At 34.5% G+C, this 18,353-nt stretch overlaps 1 protein-coding gene and 1 pseudogene across 5 annotated transcripts; both read right to left on the reverse strand.

The window, feature by feature from the left end:
- Positions 1-1,357: 1,357 nt before the first annotated feature.
- Positions 1,358-3,358, reverse strand: LOC127803615 (heat shock 70 kDa protein, mitochondrial-like; annotated as a pseudogene).
- LOC127803327 (uncharacterized) lies at positions 1,878-11,152 on the reverse strand. Of its 5 annotated transcripts, none has more exons than XM_052339459.1 (6): positions 10,920-11,152; positions 9,674-10,727; positions 5,264-5,343; positions 4,464-4,728; positions 4,076-4,365; positions 1,878-3,259 (listed from the first exon to the last, which is right to left on the reverse strand). In XM_052339459.1, exons 2-5 carry the CDS (start codon positions 10,425-10,427, stop codon positions 4,106-4,108), a joined length of 1,359 nt encoding a protein of 452 aa, XP_052195419.1. In that variant the 5' UTR covers positions 10,428-10,727; positions 10,920-11,152; the 3' UTR covers positions 1,878-3,259; positions 4,076-4,105. The 5 variants fall into 5 exon arrangements, with proteins under 5 accessions (XP_052195419.1, XP_052195421.1, XP_052195420.1 ...); XM_052339461.1 differs by lacking the exon at positions 1,878-3,259 and adding an exon at positions 3,266-3,707; XM_052339460.1 differs by lacking the exon at positions 1,878-3,259 and having other exon boundaries at positions 3,763-4,365; positions 9,674-10,465; positions 10,548-10,727.
- Positions 11,153-18,353: the final 7,201 nt, after the last annotated feature.

Raw genomic sequence — 18,353 nt, forward strand, 5'->3', positions numbered from 1 at the left:
TTATTTTTCTTTCTCTTGCTTTAGCTAATTTATATATATCCATTTCTCCATCTTTTATATCAAGTCGTTTATATAGATTCTCGTATGCTTTTGACCTTGCTTCACTAACAGCTTTTTTTGTTGCCTTTTTTGATTCTTTATAAATTTTTTGATTTTCTTCATTTTGCACTGATATACAGCCTTATAATAATTTTTCTTATTTTTAATTTTCAATTGCACTTCTTCGTTCCACCACCAATACTCCTTAAGGTTAAGGGCTCTATCATTTGTCTCTCCAAGCACTACATTTACTGTGTTTCTCAGGGCATTAGTCATTTCTCTCCACATTTTTTGTGACTAAGTATTTTACATTAAAATTTAGATCTATTGAAATTCGACCATTAAATTCTTTTAATGTTTGGATATGTGGATCACTGAGTCAAAGCAAATCTGATGGTCAATTTCGATCGTTAAAATCTACCATGAATGGTGACTGACAATGTTTTTTCATAAATAAGTTTTGAAGTTTTTGATAATAAAATTAATTTTTACATTTATAAAAAAAATCAACCATCGGATTAAACTCATTTTTAAATATATGAGCTACCTGGTTCAATTTTTATAAATTTTGTTTGATTTTTTTAATTTTTAGTTCAATTTTTGAGTTTATTCGGTCACTTCAGTTTAATTTTATATATACACTAGTTTGATTTTTTCAATTATTAAATTTTGATCAATTCGTCAACACCGTTTACACACTTCTAATAACGAGGGTCCAAGAGCTCCGCCTGTCCTTGACCCAAGATTTATGGGTCGCTATCATGTCTAGAAGCTAAACGACTGTGACACAAGCACGGAGATCATCGTGATATTAATTAAGTCCAAAAATCTGGCCTTTTCACCTTAACATGAAACTTCATTTTTTATCTGTGGACTCCTGGTCCTAAGCCGGGATAAAAGATAAGACAGTAATGTAACACTTGCCTGATCAAATTAACACCACTCCTAAGTAGGGTAAAAGCTTTGTTGTTTTAGAATAAGATTTGGAAGCACGACGCATAGTTCCCCAGAAAACGTAGGACTTACCAAGAAGCATTAGGCGGTAAGTTTGAACTAGTCCAGAGTAATTCTTAAAAATACCACGACCAAACAAGAGTAACATCAGATTTAGCAGGAAATCTCCTGTAGAAGTTTCAACTCATCAGTAGAGTTTTGAATAAGTATCGAGGGTAATAAACTAGGACCTTCTACCATACCAAATGCTCAAGTTTTGGATGCAAAACATTATATGACGAGAACATACCCAATAAAATGAATAATAAATTGAAATATCATCTCGTACAAGATATTCACCATCAATTTCTAACTGCTTCGGCGCCTACTTCTTTACCTCCTTATACTGTGCCTCAGGAGCCTGCTCACCACCCTCTTCAGTCTCCAGACGCAAAACTTCCACTGGCACCTCCGGGCATGTGTTGTCCGATCTTTGAAACAGCCTTATTTGCAGCATCAAGCTTGGCTTTGATCACGTCGATGTGATCCTATCCATTGCATTTCCAAAGCCTGCAATGGCAGACTCAATCTCTGAAGCCACCTCAGCTGGAATATCCCCGCACTCACTCAAGCTTTCCTCAATACTGTAAATGGTGGGTGTCTGCAATATTTTTTAGATTAAATCAAAGCTTTTCTGTCCTGGTCCTTCTGAGCATGCATCTTAGTTTCTCAATTTCATCTTCTGAAAAACCTCCAGAAGAATGAATAGTAATCTGCAGTTCTTTCCCGGTGGCCTTGTCTCTTGCAGAGACAGTAACAATCCTGTTGGCATCAATATTGAATTTCACTTCTATTTGGGGCATGCCTGCAGGAGTTGGTAGAATACCAACAAGTCCAAACTTACCGAGCATCTTACTGTTAGCTGCCATCTCACATTCACCTTGCAGTACCTTAATAATCACTTGTGTTTGGTTGTCATTTGCTTTTAATAACACGACACAACAAATAACATTCAGAATTACAGAAATACCAGGAAATAGTATGGCAGAGTCCCATCAGTTAATGTCCAATTTGTTCTTTATAGTTTATAGCCACCACTAGTTCATTTTAATGCAGATATTCAAGCATTAATTGCCCACTCCCAACAACAACAATCAATCTCAAATTAACAAGGAGAGCACTAGTATTGGAAATTGAGGGTTGAGGTCTCACCTGGCTTTACTTTGTTGGAATGGTTGTCTTGCTGTTGACCAACATGGTGAAGATACCACCTAGCCTCACAATACCAAGTGAGACTGGAGTGACATCTAGCAGGAGCAACTCCTTAACATCCCCACGAAGAATACTACCCTCGATAGCAGCTCCCATGGCAACTGCCTCATCATGGTTCACCCCTTTGCTTGGGCTCTTTCCAAATATTTCTGAAACCACTTCCTGCACTTTTGGAACACAGGCCATTCCTCCCACAAAAAGAAGCTCAGCCACATCTTTGGTTGTTATGTCAGCATTGTTCAAACAGTTCTTGCATGGAGAACTTGCCTTATCAATCTAGGGATTAACTAATTTTTCGAACTTCAATCTGGTCAATCTGACATGCAAGTGCTTTCTCCAGAGGCATTGGTTGTGATAAATGGCAAGCTTATCTCAGTCTGGGATGTTGATGATAATTCAATCTTAGCCTTCTCAACAGCTTCCTCGAGCCTCTGGAGAGCAAGCCTATCCTTTGATAGATCAATTCCCTCAGTTTTTTTGAACTCATTCACTAGGAATTCCAAAAGAGCATAGTCAAAGTCCTCTCCTCCCAAGAGTGTATTGCCATTTGTTGCTTTGATCTACGAATGAAAGAGTTACTGTGGATGCACCAAAACAAGAAGTGAACGAATTGCTGCTACCTCAAAAACACCATTAGAAATCTCAAAAATTAAAACAGCAAAGGTTCCACCACCAAGGTCAAAATTGATACAAGACCTTCCTTCCTGTTCAAATGATGTGAAAATGCAGCAGCAGTAAACTCATTAATGATTCTCTGAACATCGAGGCTGGCAATTCGCCCAGCACCCTTTGTTGCTTGTCTCTTCTCTGACCATCATTGAAATAAGCCAGTACAGCGATCACAACTTTTATAACTGTCTTTCCAAGGTATAACTCAGCAGTTTCTTTCATCCTGGTTAAGACAAAGGCACCAATTTGGCTTGGGAATATTGTTGTCCATTGGCTTCCATCCAAGCATTCCCATTGGGAGCCCTGACAATCTGGTATGGAACAATCTTCATCTCCATTGCTTACGCTGCACACAAGGATAGTTCAGGCCACTGTTGATAATCATAGATGGGCCATCAGTCACATCATCATTAACCCCTCTGCCCTTAAAAGTCCATTTAAGCATGGCAGGAAGCTAACCAAATCCCATGCAGGGCACAACACTTGAACTCAAAAACTTCTGGTTTTTACTTCTGGTTTTTGTTCAAGCTTGACTCTGCCCAGAGCCACCTTGGCGGCAACAAGTACTCTTTTTCGTCTAATGGCTGTGTGCTTGGAAAGTGATGTGAAGGAAATGGTATTCTAAGGGGATATCATTGAGAATCATGTACATGTCAAAAGCAGATAACAACACTACAGCCTGAAAACATACCATTTTACATAGCAGCCACTGAACTGCTTTGATGGTTTCTCTATGGCATGACCAGATAGAAATATCCATATAAACTAAGAGGACAATTTACAAGTATAACCACCTATAATGTTCAGAAACATAGAACGCATATAAGCAAATTTCTGAAAAGGTAAATCAAAAGTAAATTGGGTTTAACACAAATCATCATTGTACGATCTCATTGTACATGTTATAGAATTGAATGAAAAAATCCCATATACAATAGGTTAAGCTGTTTACATACAACAGAGCAATACCAAATGAGAATGAGTGCATAACATGGCCTCTCATTTCAAGGGGAGTGTTAGCAAATTGCTGACTAAGTCCAGGGAAGTATACCTTGAAAAGGAAATGATACTATTCCAGAGAGAACAAAACACATAACAATGAAGAGACCACAAAACATGTATTTTGTGTGTTGCAGAAAGATAACAGAAGCAAAGCATGTACCATGAAACAGAGTTGCCCCTTATTGTTTCTTTAGAGCCGGAGGTAACCTCCTCTTTCTCCACCTCCTAGGGTTCTCCTAAGAAGGGATTTCCTGTTGAGAGACCAGCTTCTCCTCAAAGCTTTTTTTCTCCTCCAAGCAGCTATACGAGTATAGAGAGCTGGGATGCTGAAGCATAAAAGGACAAAAAGAAGCATTGCAACACAGAGCATCATGACATTGCGGAAGCCATCCCTCAGCTTTGGGTCTTTCTGTGCTGTCCAAGGAACTCCTCCAACATTCATCCCAAACACTGTTTAAAGAACACAACATATATAATTCTCACTTGATAGAAAGGATCAATTTTGATGCAAAATGCTTAGAGAAGTAGTTGCATAGAAAGATTTTAACCTCCAGTTATTACGGATAGAGGGAGGAATATGATTGAAAGGAAAGACAGGTAGTACAGTTTCCTATTTATTTGTTCCGCCTGCCAACTATCTAGACCAGCCTGGATTGCGGTGACACGATTGGCTATAAACCCAACATTCTCCTTTAGCCTCCTGAGGCGTCCAATTAACTCTTCAAGAGAACTAATGTCTTCATGAGCAAACCAATGTTTTGAAAAACACTTTTCCTTGACTCGAGGAAATACTTGCTCCCCATGCGCAATCACCTGCAGGCAAGAAGGCATAAGGTTCCTATGAAAACCAAAACAATAAGTAGCACCATGTTTGATTTCATAATCATTTGATTCATACATGACAAAACTTCACATAAATAAATTATGATAAATTCTACTGATCACTTTCTTTTTTTTTTTTCTTTTGGATGACAAAAACTAGGAAACATTACAAGCATACAACACAATGTATTGAAGAAATTTAGATCTAATGGTCAAATTTGCTGATCTCCGTAATTTTTATCAACACAACACATAAATTGTCTCCCATAGATTTGGTCCCCTTATCAAAAGCCATCAGGATACTTTGGTAAAAGGACATTGACTTGGACATTATGCCTCTTTTAAATAGACTTAACACACTCAAAATTTCAGCCTTCTTCTTTAAAGCAATTTATCACAGGCTAACATACATAAAAGTATCATGCACACCATGATTAATCCATGACCATTACTTCCACATTCTGAAATCTTTCCTCCACTTCCTCTCTTTGCGCCATTTAAGACATGACAAGGGCCAATAAATTACCTGCAAGAGGCGCTGTAAGTCTAGGTGCATTTTTGGGAATCTTCTATCATCTAGCATTTGTTTTTTCAAGGCAAAACCACCTGCAATCAAGTGGAAAGGATCAAGCATTAAACCACCTGGTAAAAGTGAAAGTGATGCACTAGGATTGGAAATGTAGAAAGCCAAATAATAAAAACAATGCATATGGGATGCAAAAGGTGTTGAAGTTGAGTAATCAAAAAAGTAATTGATAGGAAACCAGAATCCTTCTTTTCTTTTCAATTTAATCATATAATTTCTTTTAATTGTTATGTAAAGTAGAAAGTCAGATCTGAACTATTGCATTATCTTAGGATGGGAAGGGTAAACATACTATATGTTCCAAAAGCAGAGAAGCTGCATCCCCCCCCCCCCCCCCCCCCAAAAAAAAAAAAAAAAAACACCCGAGAGTGGGATATATCTTTCAGGATAATTTTAGGAGATTGAATCACAAAATTTTCGTTTAACACTCAGTTCTTTGGTTGGGGAAGCACTGGAAGGATCTCTCTTACATTCTGTCCCAACAGTGAGGAACTACAAAGTCATTAAATGCTCACTCTAAATTATTCTAAAGTGACACAAATTCTGAAAAGCAGCACAATATGTTGCAAATTTGCAATGCAATAGGCAAAGTTGAAAACAAAAATGTCAAAGGCCCTGATCTGATTACTTTTTCCACTTCAATAAATAGAAGATAAATTTCATGCAATGCCCAAGAGGTTTGGCGAAAAAGCACCGACCACCAACCACCCCTACCTTTTCAGAATTAACACCGACCTCCCATGACATTAACCAAACACAAGAATTGACCATTTTGCTCCTGTCTCCCTTCCTCCCTCCCTCCCAATCAGTCATCATGCAACAGCCCAGAGGTTTGGTGAAAAAGCATCGACCACCCCCACGTTTTTGGAATTAACTCCGACCTCCCTTGCCATTAACTGAACACAAGAATTGACCATTATGTCCCTCCCTCTCAATCAACTGTCACCGTCTCTCCTTTTTGCTCTCTCTCATGGCAAATCCCATCATCTCTCCTCTCAGCGATATCATTCTCATGGAGGTTCATTTTCATCTCCCTCCCTCCCTTGGTGATGGCCAAAGGTTTGGCTATCACTGAGCCAATGGCTGCAACCCCATCACAATGGGTTTCAAAAACTAGGTCCACAAACAACCATCACAATGGGGTTCAGTGCCAGCAGGAAGCAAAAGACAAAAAAGAGGGAGGGAGGGAAAGAGAAAGGAAAGGGAAGAAATTTCACAGCAGCAGCAGGATCCTGCCTCCCTCTCTCTCTCAGTTATTAGTTTCTTTCTGGTTTGGAGCATTGGTGAAGGCTGTGGTAGTGGCCAGTCACCACTAGTATTTTTTATTTTTTTTCCATATAATTACAGAGAGAGAAGCAAAGGGGAGAGGGGGAGCATTCGGGAATTTGGAAAAAAAAGTTTACAGTCATTTGATAACGATGGGGGGAAAGTGATTCACAGCAATAAAGTCAAGAACTCTTTTGTATTTATGAAAATACAAGGGTGGTTGGTGCTTTTTTGCTAAATCTCAAGGGTGTAGCGTGAAATTTACCCATAAATAAAATATCTATAGCAATGGTTTCTTTCTGGTTTGGTGCATTGGTGAAGGCCATGGTGGTGGCTGGTCACCGCTAGTATTTTTTTTTCCATATAATTACAGAGAGAAATGAAGGGGAGAGGGGGCATTCTGGGGATCTGAAAAAAACGTTATCATTTGTTAACAACAGGGGGAAAGTGATCCGCATTCATAAAAGCCACGAAATCTGTGTCATTTACGAAAATGCAAGGGTGGCCAGTGCTTTTTTTTTTCCAAACCTCAAGGGTGTCACATGAAATTTACCTATAAATAAAATATCTATAGCACATATGCCTTAATACAGATGATTAGCCTATAGAGATGAAAAACAACTAGAATGATGCTAAACATGCTTTGATACAAGTACCATGATTGGCCACAAAGGTACAATTCAAAAAGAACCGAAGTCATCTGAATATGTTAATAAACCATTTTGCAATCTGTGTGGGTCCAAAATTGGAAGTGTAAGGTGCAGAATCTTCCAATACCAGAATTAGCTTTGTAGTGTAGTACACGTTCCAAAGAGAATGTAGGAACAATACATGTATCAGAGTCAATGTCAGCTGGTTTGCTTGGGGCCTATTTGATATAGCTTTGTTGTATTGTGGCTGTTGTGTTGTGCATTAAAAGCAGTGTTTGGTAGCCAAGTGTATTGTTGTGCTTATTAATGTTTTTTTTTCTTTGATGAGCTGTGCTTATCAGTGTTAAGGGCAAGTGCTTGGTTAATATTTTCTTGCTATGTTGTACCTACATAAGATGACTAGAAAGGATTGACTAAGCATTTTAAATAAATATTTAAACCCAAGGCTCAATTTATTTTGATATAAAACAATTCAATAAAATGGATAGATGAAAAAATAATAATTAAAGGAAATACTCAAAAGGATTCAATTGAATAAAATAATTAAATGGAAAAAAAGTAATGCTCGTTTGAATCTCTCAATTGAATGATTAAATGAATAAAAAATAATTACATAATTATTTTTATCGCACTACCAGGTACACATTTATGATTAAATAATTAAAACGATTAAATGAAAAATTAATTCAAGTTTTCCTGCTCATCTAAATCTCTCAACTAAATAAATGGTTCAATAAATAATTAAAGGAAAAAGAAAAAATGAAAATAAAACATGACCCCGTCCCAAATCCAATGTTTGGCAACCATTTTATAGGAAGGATTTGGATTTTGTCCAAATCAATTGTGGATTTTGGACTTAAAAAATGGAAGGATTTCAAACAACTCCATGAGTCGTCTCATTTGAACTAAAATATTTTATTCTCATTCATTAATAACAATTGCTTTTATACGTATATTTGTTAAAAGTATATTTATTAAAAAAATTACATATATAGTATATATTTATACACAATATGTATATATGCATACGTGTACATATGTATAAATATATGTATGTCTGTCTATGTAACTAACATTTATATATAGGTATATATAGACATATATATAAGCACATATGTTATATATTATGTAACATGTATTAACATATGTACATATTTGTAAACATACATATATATATGTACTATGCATAATACATATGTATGTATACATATTATATATATGAATATGTATGTATGAATATTATTATATACATGTACTATTTACATATATATGTGTGCATAGGTATTTGCATGTATATATTTTTACATATGCACAACATATATATTTACATATGCATAACACACACATAGATACGAATGTATGTAAGTTTACAAATACATACATATGTATAATTAGAATGCATTTACATGTATTTATGTATAATATATATTAAAATGATGAAATTTGAAATTCTCATGTAAAATAGTTATCCAAACACTTAAAACTTCAAATTTCAAATTTCAAATGTCATCATTTGAAATACCTCCATCCAAAGTAACCTTAGGAGAAAAAAGAAAACACCGCCACCAAAAGAGAAAATAATAGTAGTAGCAAGTTTTAAATTAACATGGAATATTACTTTGAAAACTGCACACAGAAAGAATTGGATGGCACTGAGAAAAGCTAGCTAAATGAATGAATGCATTACAAGAAGCTAGACAAAGCATCATTTTGTAATGCCAATTAGATAATTCATCAAACTATCTAGCGTACAGCATGCTGCATCCTAAATGTCAAGACGGCAGTACTAACAATTCATCCTTCACAATTTAAGCATGCCCCTACAAAGTACAAACAGTTCGGACTCCTTAGGAAGAAAGAGATCAGAATAAAATGCCATTAACCAAAGTATTTAACTTCAGCGCAGCTTAAGTTAAAGGGATGCTCGAGTAGAAAGAAAAAGTTAAAAGGGAATTCTTTGTTTCATTCCCAGTTTCCACAAGAAGCATATCAGAATATAGATGTAGTTGTACATCAAGCCCCAGTATTTGCAGACGTTGATATGCATAGGAAACAACCTAATGACTAGGACTTGCTTTGATCTAATCTCAAATATCAAAATGGAATGACAAGAAATGATAAGTACAATATGAGATAATTATGCAATTGTCGCATCAAACCTAGGCATACAATACAACAGGGCAAGAGTATAGATTAGAGGTTCTGGTGGATGGCAAGGGCATAATGAATCATGCACTAAAAAGTCATCATTTCAAGTAAACAAAAACTTGATCGCTACTTCAGCATAAATATCCATTTATTACTTCAATATTTTAAAAATAAAATAAAGAGTGCAATGCAACCCTGGGGATTTTTTTTTTTTTTTTTTTTTTTGGGGGGGGGGGGGGAAGAGATGAATCAACTCCACCTGCTAAATTTGATATAAAATTTTTACCTCTATCCAGTTCAAACTCCACTGCATCAAGCTCAATCTCTAGCTTAGTCACAATGTCTTGGAGCTGATCAACATGTGTGTCAATGATGTGAACAACAAGATTCGAGACAGATTTTGGCACAGGATTATCAGCTCCCTCAGAATGGTTCATGGTCAATAAAAATTCAAGAACATGCTCCTTAATCACAGTCTCACCCCCATGCTGCCTCTCACCTTTTACAAGACTGGATCTCTCCATCCTTGGAATATCTGAAAGAATAGAGTTACCCATGGGAGAGAAACCTAATCTAGGGACACGGCCCAATGAGACTGTAATTACCGAATTCTCAGTAACTCTTGCTGCAATTCTGATTGTAAATTTCCCAGAGGCGGGGCCTGGTGAATTAACCCTGAAAACAAGAGCACCATCTACATGCCCGCAAAAGGGTCCATTGCTGACAAGTGAGAGGATGTCCTGGAGTTTCAGGGGAGGGCAAAGAAGATCAATGAGATATTGTGCGGATTGTGACAACTTCTGGTTCCCTTTTGGAAGCTGCACATGGTACCAACAAAATTCTTTGCCGCTTCCCTCTACAAGATCCCATTCCTTGATATAATAATTCCCTTCTCCATCAAAAATATAGGCTCTATCCCTCACAACATCAGGAAATTGACTCGCGGAAAGAGAGTTTTCCTTCAGAGTACTGCGTTCCAAATCCATATCCTCTCCCTCTCCTTCTCCATCAGTGTGTAATTCTTCCCTAGACAGTTTCATAGTTCTCCTGGTCGTGGTTCAGCTACCAATCCGAAGAACCACAATGAGAGGAAGATCCAGTAAGATGGAACTGAAGTTCAACTTCAATACCCACTCGCAATTGTCAATAAATTTCAATACCTGGGCATCATTATCAACTCTTTCCCATCAAGTTCAGCCTCACAGACGACGATAGTGAATACCGAATTCACCAAAGAAAACCCGGAAAGAATGAACGACTGAAAATCTCAATAAAAATAGCTAAAAGCCCGTCGAACCCCAGCTAGGGATTGTCAATATTTCGAATCCAGCATGAATTAACTTCAAAAACAAACAATTAACATTTCAATTTTGAAGTATAAAATTAATACCGGAAGCAAAACCCATCACGTAATTGTTACCCAAATCAAACAAAGTCTTACCAACACCCCCCACCCCCCCGTCCCTCCAAAAAAATAAATAAAAGAAGAAGAAGAAGTAAACGAAAAAACTAAGAACGGTTCAAAGCTATACCTTAATGCGTGAGTACCAGTAAGCCAATTCAAGAATGCTCAAATCAGAAGGCCAAAGTAGAAAACGAAGGAAGAACTTGAAAACGGGATCTTTCAGATTCAAGAGACGTCGGTTAACAGCGAGATTGCATCTCTTGTTTGTGAATGAAAAAGAGAAAAATGACAATAAAGAAAGGACATCGGGCAGATTGAACGTGTGCGGCCGGTTTCCTGGAAACTGACCAACATCGCTCCTTGATCCATTCGTGTATTTATTTGGGTGCTGAGTAAAATAAAATTGTGTAATATAAATTTAAAATATTGTTAAATTAAAATAAGTTAAAAAATATTTTAAAATTTGTATTAAATTTTTTAAAATATATTAAATAATATATACATTATTTTTTTATTTATAAAATTTAAGATATACGTAAGTGGATAAAAGATAAGTATATTTAAAAAATATTAAATAAAAAATTATATAATTTATTTCATAAAATCAAGAAATAAATTTAATAAATATATTAAAAAATATAAAAATATAAAATATTTTTTATATATTATTTTTTTAATTTATATCTTAATTAACAAACACTACACATAATAAGGAATAATAAGGAATGAAATACTTTATCACAATAAGATTCATAATTAATTTTTCTAATACGTTAAAATTTATAATAATTTTAAATATAATAATTATAAATTTATATGTATCACACATGATTAGTCAAAATTGTCTGCAAACATAACATTTTCTAAAATAATAATATGGGTGTTTAACTTTCTACTTTATATATAATATATTGTAACGACCTATTATTGGGTTTAAAATTTTAGAATGATATATTAACTTATTTTAGTTATTATATAAGTTGAGCAAATTTGATTCTTAATGTTGAAATAGATCTATGGGCTTGTATGTATGGGTTTAAATTAAATGGATGGGATAATGAGTTGGGCTTCAATTTATTTAAGGCAAATGGGCTAAGAGTTGGGCTTGGGCCTTTAAGAAAATAGAAGATGGGCCATTTATTTGGGCTTAAGCCCAATACAAAAAAAAAAAAAAATCCACCATCTACGCATCATTACTTCCCAACCCCCATTTCTTTTTCTTCTTTCACCTTTTCTTTCACTTCTTCTTTATTGTTTTTCACTCCCTCTTTTACTTCTCATTTCTTCTTTCACTCCTCCTTTTACTTCTTCTTTTTCCTTTTACTCCTACTTCTTCTTTCACTTCTTTTTTTACACATTCTTTTTCTTCCTCTTTATCTCCTTTTCTTCTTCTCCCTCCCGACTTCTTCTTCTTCTTCTTCTTCTTCTTCTTCTTCTTCCTCATCTAATACGCATTCTTTTTCTTCTCTACTGCTTCTATTCTGTTAAATTTTCTGTGGCAATTGGAGCTTCTGTGCGGGTGCTTCATCTTGATTTATTCATCCTCAGGCAAGTATCCTTTCTTCTTCTTCTTTTATTTTTCTCCCCTTCCATGTGTAGCATCTCTATTAAATTTTTTCTATCTACATGGTATAAAATTCTTAAATATTGTGAGTCTATTTGATGTCTCAAAAGGGGTTTGATTCACTCCAATATTATTCTGTGAATGGCATTTTTCACCTCCATTATGATGGGAGTTTGTTCACCTTCATTGCTCATTGTAGTGTATTTATTGGTATATCTTATATGTGAATGATGTCTGGATAATTAATGTCTATACCCGAATGTCCCATGAAATTGTGGAAAAATATCAAGTTAATGTGTGAAAAAATTCGGATGCTACAGTACCATATAGTATCTATACAGTATCTCAATACAGTACCTATACAGTATCTCAATACAGTACCATACAGTACCTATACAGTATCTCAATATAGTACTTATACAATATCTTGATACAGTACCTATACAGTATCTCAATACAGTACCATACAGTACCTACATAGTATCTCAATACAGTATCTCGATACAGTACCATACAGTACCTATACAGTATCTCGATACAATACCATATAGTATCTCGCTATAGTATGATACCGTATTCGTACAGTATACATACAGTATCTTGCTACAGTACCATACCGTATCCGTATAGTACCCCGCTACAGTACCCATCCGAAAATTTTTATTAATATTAATTAAACATTTACTTAATGTATTAGAGCGATTGTATGGTAGAAAAATAACAATTTTTGCCATAACATTCTTCAATGGTATTAAATGTATATTGAGAACGAGAATTTAAATTTTACATTGCTGGTAAATGCATGCATGATGCATACATGTACATGATGCTCATATATATATATTCTTAGCGCACTTATTATTTTGCGCGGAAATAAAGGGTACCCTAGGAGCGCCTGATGCGGGACGAGGTGGCCATAGCCCAGCAGGTTGTGCTCGATACGTTATGTGTTGATTTATGGCTGCACTCTCACCCTGCAATTAAAACACAAAACAAAACACAATAAAAATTTTATATTTTATTTATTTATTTAGGCGAGAGGTTTATACTCGTCAGTGTACGAGTGCAGTTGTAGTTCAAATTTAAATTTATACTTTCTGGATAAGTCCAGGTCGTCCACTGAGAGATTTATTTATGGCAAAAGAAAAAAAAGAATGTCACACACACGCACACGCATTTAGATGGATTGATAACATGATTTTTTATAATTTTTTTAGATAACAAATACTAGAAAATAAAGCAAGACAGAAGTTGAAATAAATACTAAACGTGAGAATATGAAATTGGAAAGTACTTGAGTTAAGACAATTTCAGTGCCAACCCGTTGATTCCCAAATATTAGCATAAAAGATTAGCAACATTAATTTAATTTCATATATGAGGATTTGTTATTAAATGCAATTAAAGATAATGATAGCTTTAGTTTAAGCAATCCACATACATGATATGCGGGATTCTAATTTAAAAAACTACCATAAATTTAATTACAATTAATACACAAAACAACTAAATTAATCATCCGGGTTTGGGTATGATAGCGTTTCCAGTTCTAGTAACTCTCATGCGTGACATGAAAGCTCTAAGTTAGGCTTACGCTCCAATCCAAACCTAGTGATTTTTCAATAATCAAAACACACTCATATTGAAGTTTAAACCAATGTTACTCATTTAAAGCGTAGCTTTCTTTGGGAATCATTGGCGTTAGACACTGTCCTTGCCTTAACCCAAGATTAGATTTAGCTACTCATCTCTATTAAATTAATTGACAACAATTTAAATGACATAATTTAAATAACAGAATTTAAATGACAGGAATTAAAATAGAAGAAACTAACCGGCCATTTAGGCGGTAGATAATTAAAATACAAGAATTAAAATTGCAAGAATTTAAAGGCATAAACTAACCGTCCATTTAGGCGGTGAACAATTAAATGACAAGAATTAAAATTGCAAGAATTTAAAGGCATAAACTAACCGTCCATTTAGGTGGTGAATAATAAAGTAATAATAAATGACATAAGAATTTAAAAGAAGAAAGGAAGAAAGGAAGAAAGTAAGATCACAAGAGAAAATACTAAAGAAAATGAGAGAGAACAAAAGCAATTCTCAAAGAGAGAATTCTAAGGAAATAACTAAACTTTGATTCAAGAATAATAATCACACTTACAAATGCAATCAAGTGATCTATTTATAGGCCACAAGATGCAATACAAACCACACAATTTCAATTATTCAACTAGACATAATTATATCTAATGGGCACTCACACACTTAAAGTTAAATGGATTTTAGCTATAATACACACCTAATATTAAATGGATTTTAGCTAAAATACATACCTAATAAAGCATTCATAAAGTTAAATGGATTTTAGCTATAATATCCACCTAATAGTTAAATGGATTTTAGCTAAAAAACACACCTAATAAAGCTCTCACATACAAAATAAAAATAGATTTCTATAAATTGGTTTTTAATCTTCATTAGGATTAAAAATAATCCTTGGGTCTTCTCCAAATAATATTCTCCATGGGTTGCTCAAATTGGGTCTTAATTCTTCATAGGCTTGAATTCTTCATGGACTTGATTTCTTCATGGATTTGATTTCTTCATGGACTTTAATTTTTCATGGGCTTGATTTCTTCATGGGCTTGATTTCTTCATGGATTTGAATTCTTCATGGACTTTAAATCTTCATGGGCTTTAATTCTTCATGCCTAAAAAAAATAAAAATAATTTAATATTATTAATAAATTATATATTATATATATGTATTACACATGGCACATATATATATATTATATTATATTATATATATTACATGAATGCATATAATGATATATATGTATTATATATAATTTTATATAATATTATTATTATTATTAAATTTTACTTTAAAATTTCATTTCATTCATTTTTCAATTTAAACTTGCATATAACCATAAAATATATATTAATATCTAATTTAAACTATTTTTAAGATCAAAAGAAGGGTATAATTATAACAAAATTTTTATAAAATTAACCACTAATCATACCCCCCAACTTAAACATTGCTAGTCCCTTAGCAATCAGATTATACACCTGCCAAACTTTATTCACAATAACTGTATGAATGTAAAAATTTCAAATTCGAAACCGAAATGCATAAAATTAAATAAATAATTTAGCATTCTAAATCAGATTTTTGGTTAAAGGTCATACAATCTCAGGAATGGAAATTAGGATAACCAACACACAGACTTACTCCCTCGAAGTTTTGACTTCAAATCTCACTATGGATTTTCTCTCCAATAAAAAGGATTCCTCAGGTGTACACACAAGGGGGTGCACCGTTATAAGAGTAAATGCAGAACAAGTTCAAAACTCGGTGCCATCCCAAATACAAGGAACGTATTTTCATGAAAGAATAAGGAAATTGACATAGCTTCATGATTGGAATAATGCTCTAGATGAGTAACTTCTGAATTTAAACATGATTCCCTACTCCAAACTCGAATTCTGAGATCACATGATTTATAGCATCAAAAGGGACCAGACTGGGTTGTAATGGGGCTATAAGGTTAATACGGGTTGTCAAAGAAAAGGTAGAGTGTGCAAAGGGTGTGTCGGGATTTTTTTTTTTTTTTTTTTTACCATTTCTTTTGAAACAGTTATGCTGAATAGTTAAGAGAATTTTCCCCCTTTTTTTTTTCACCTTTTTTTTTTCTTCTTTTTTTCTTTTTTCTTTTTTTTTTCTTTAAATATGAAAATAGATAAACAGACTAATTCTCAAAATCACACCAAACGAGGGTAACGAAAGAAATTATACTACAAATGGCTCAAATGGGATAGCAAAGGAGGTTAATTTAAAGAAAGAAAAAGGTTTAATAAGCTCAAAATGAAAGAAATTGATCCCTCTATCATGCTTCTACAAAACGATGATACTCAGTCATCTAATTCAGAGTTTGAAACCAGTCAAACTTATCCGCTATCATACTAGACATTCAAAGCAAATTGATGTTTTGAAGCCATTGAAAAGATAAGATAAACAATAAAACATATTTAGAGTAAGTGTTATTTCACTCAGAATTAACGGTTATTAGGCTCAAACACTCACTTGGGTAATTGTCTCCACTTCTGTTGAGAGATCATACAGTGTACTAATCAGCTAATTACTGTTACCTTTGACTTTATGACCGATAATCAATTTTTAAATTTTGAATCCTCGATGAATGTAAATTACTTATTCTCATGCATAAACGTTTTCAAATAAGAAATCAATGCATTCATGTTTCGTATTGTAAACTTAACCGGCTATCAGTGCATAACTTTAAAGCTTTAGGAATAGCATTATTTAAAACACATAATAATTTTTTTTTTTTTTTTTATAAGAGTAGATAAAGACAATCAATTCCCACAAGACTACAAACTAGTAATTACAAACTCACAGTTAAATATAAATCAGATGATTCATGACTAGACCTTACACCCCCCAACTTGAATTGCAGTAATAAATCAGGGTTGTTAGGAATACCTGTAACTCCACAAGTCCATAGATTTGCTGTGAACTGCTAAAACTTAAACAACAAATGAGCACACCATATATATATATTTATATTTTCACACCAAAATAAAAATTTCATGCAAGTCATAAGATAAGCAAAATGCGTCTCAAGAGTACAAAAAGTACTCCTTACTCAGCCATCTTATCAAAGACTTTGCTAACAACATTCCACAGTTTTGTTTTGTTTTGTTTTTTTTTTTTTGTTTTTTTGTTTTTTAAAGAACACAACCAAGAAAAATTCTGCGAGTTGTACAATAACTAGATGCGTCTCAAGAGTACAAAAAGTACTCCTTACTCAGCCATCTTATTAAAGAGCATTTCTCACAGTGATAAATCTAAATTAATCGGACCCCTTTGGCGCTTGTTACTAATTGCCTTAGACCAGTCTATCCGAGGCTCATGAGGATCGTACTGTGGAACATAAGCATGTAATTTCTCTAACAGCTTATCAATGGTGGATGCAGAAATGAGAATCTTTCTTGCTGAACGAGAAATGAACTGTTGGTCCACAGCCTGATCAAGAAAAGAGAGTAACCCATCGAAAAAATGGTTAACATTTAAAAGTCCAATGGGTTTGGTATGGAGATTACTCTTGGCCCAGGAGATTATACAAAAGATTTCTTCAAGTGTTCCAAAACCTCCTGGTAAAGCAATGAAGGCATCTGACTGATAAATCTTACAAGCCATGCGCTCAGACATAGAAGTCGTTTCTATAAGTTGACCGCGTGTAATCCCGGAAATATGTGGTTCAGCTAAAGGGATTGGCATTATACCTACCACAGATGAATTTCCAAGATGTACAGCTTGTGAAACATAACCATTCAATCCACGACTTCCCCCTCCATATACCAAATTAATTTTTTTCTCTCCTAATTTTTTACCAAGTTCGTTCGCTGCAAGTGCGTAACAAATATCACTCCCAAGTTGAGAGCCACAAAGTACACATATGGTTTTAATTTGACGAACGAACTGCCCTTCCATGTTTGTTTCTTTTGTATGTCCTGAAAAGAAGTTTGGAGATCAAAAGTAGCTATACAACAATTCAACAAGAAATAAATACAAACAAAAATCTTGTGTATATATAAGTAGTTGTGATTGTGGCTCACATCTTCCTCTGGTTTTACGTCCAGAAACGGCTTAAACACTTTCTATGAAGTGGGGATAAGCTTCCTATCCAATTTTCTTATAGATTGGCAAACAGGGTCGTTTTTAGTCAGATTCCCAAGACTATAGCGTTGGTGGTCACTTCTGAACTGGGTCCATAAAGCAAGAAGTTCTCTTTGCACTATTCCACACGGATGCGTCTCAAGAGTCAATCGGATATCATCCAGAGACTCCTTACTCAGTCCATCCTTTATGAAACTAATTTTATCTTCTCGATTTATGGACGTAAACCCCACAGATTTGCATCGTGTGTTACAGGTCCATCGAGCACATTTGTAACAACCATT

Source organism: Diospyros lotus, chromosome 6, assembly GCF_014633365.1.
Source record: "Diospyros lotus cultivar Yz01 chromosome 6, ASM1463336v1, whole genome shotgun sequence".
Taxonomy (NCBI): domain Eukaryota; kingdom Viridiplantae; phylum Streptophyta; class Magnoliopsida; order Ericales; family Ebenaceae; genus Diospyros; species Diospyros lotus.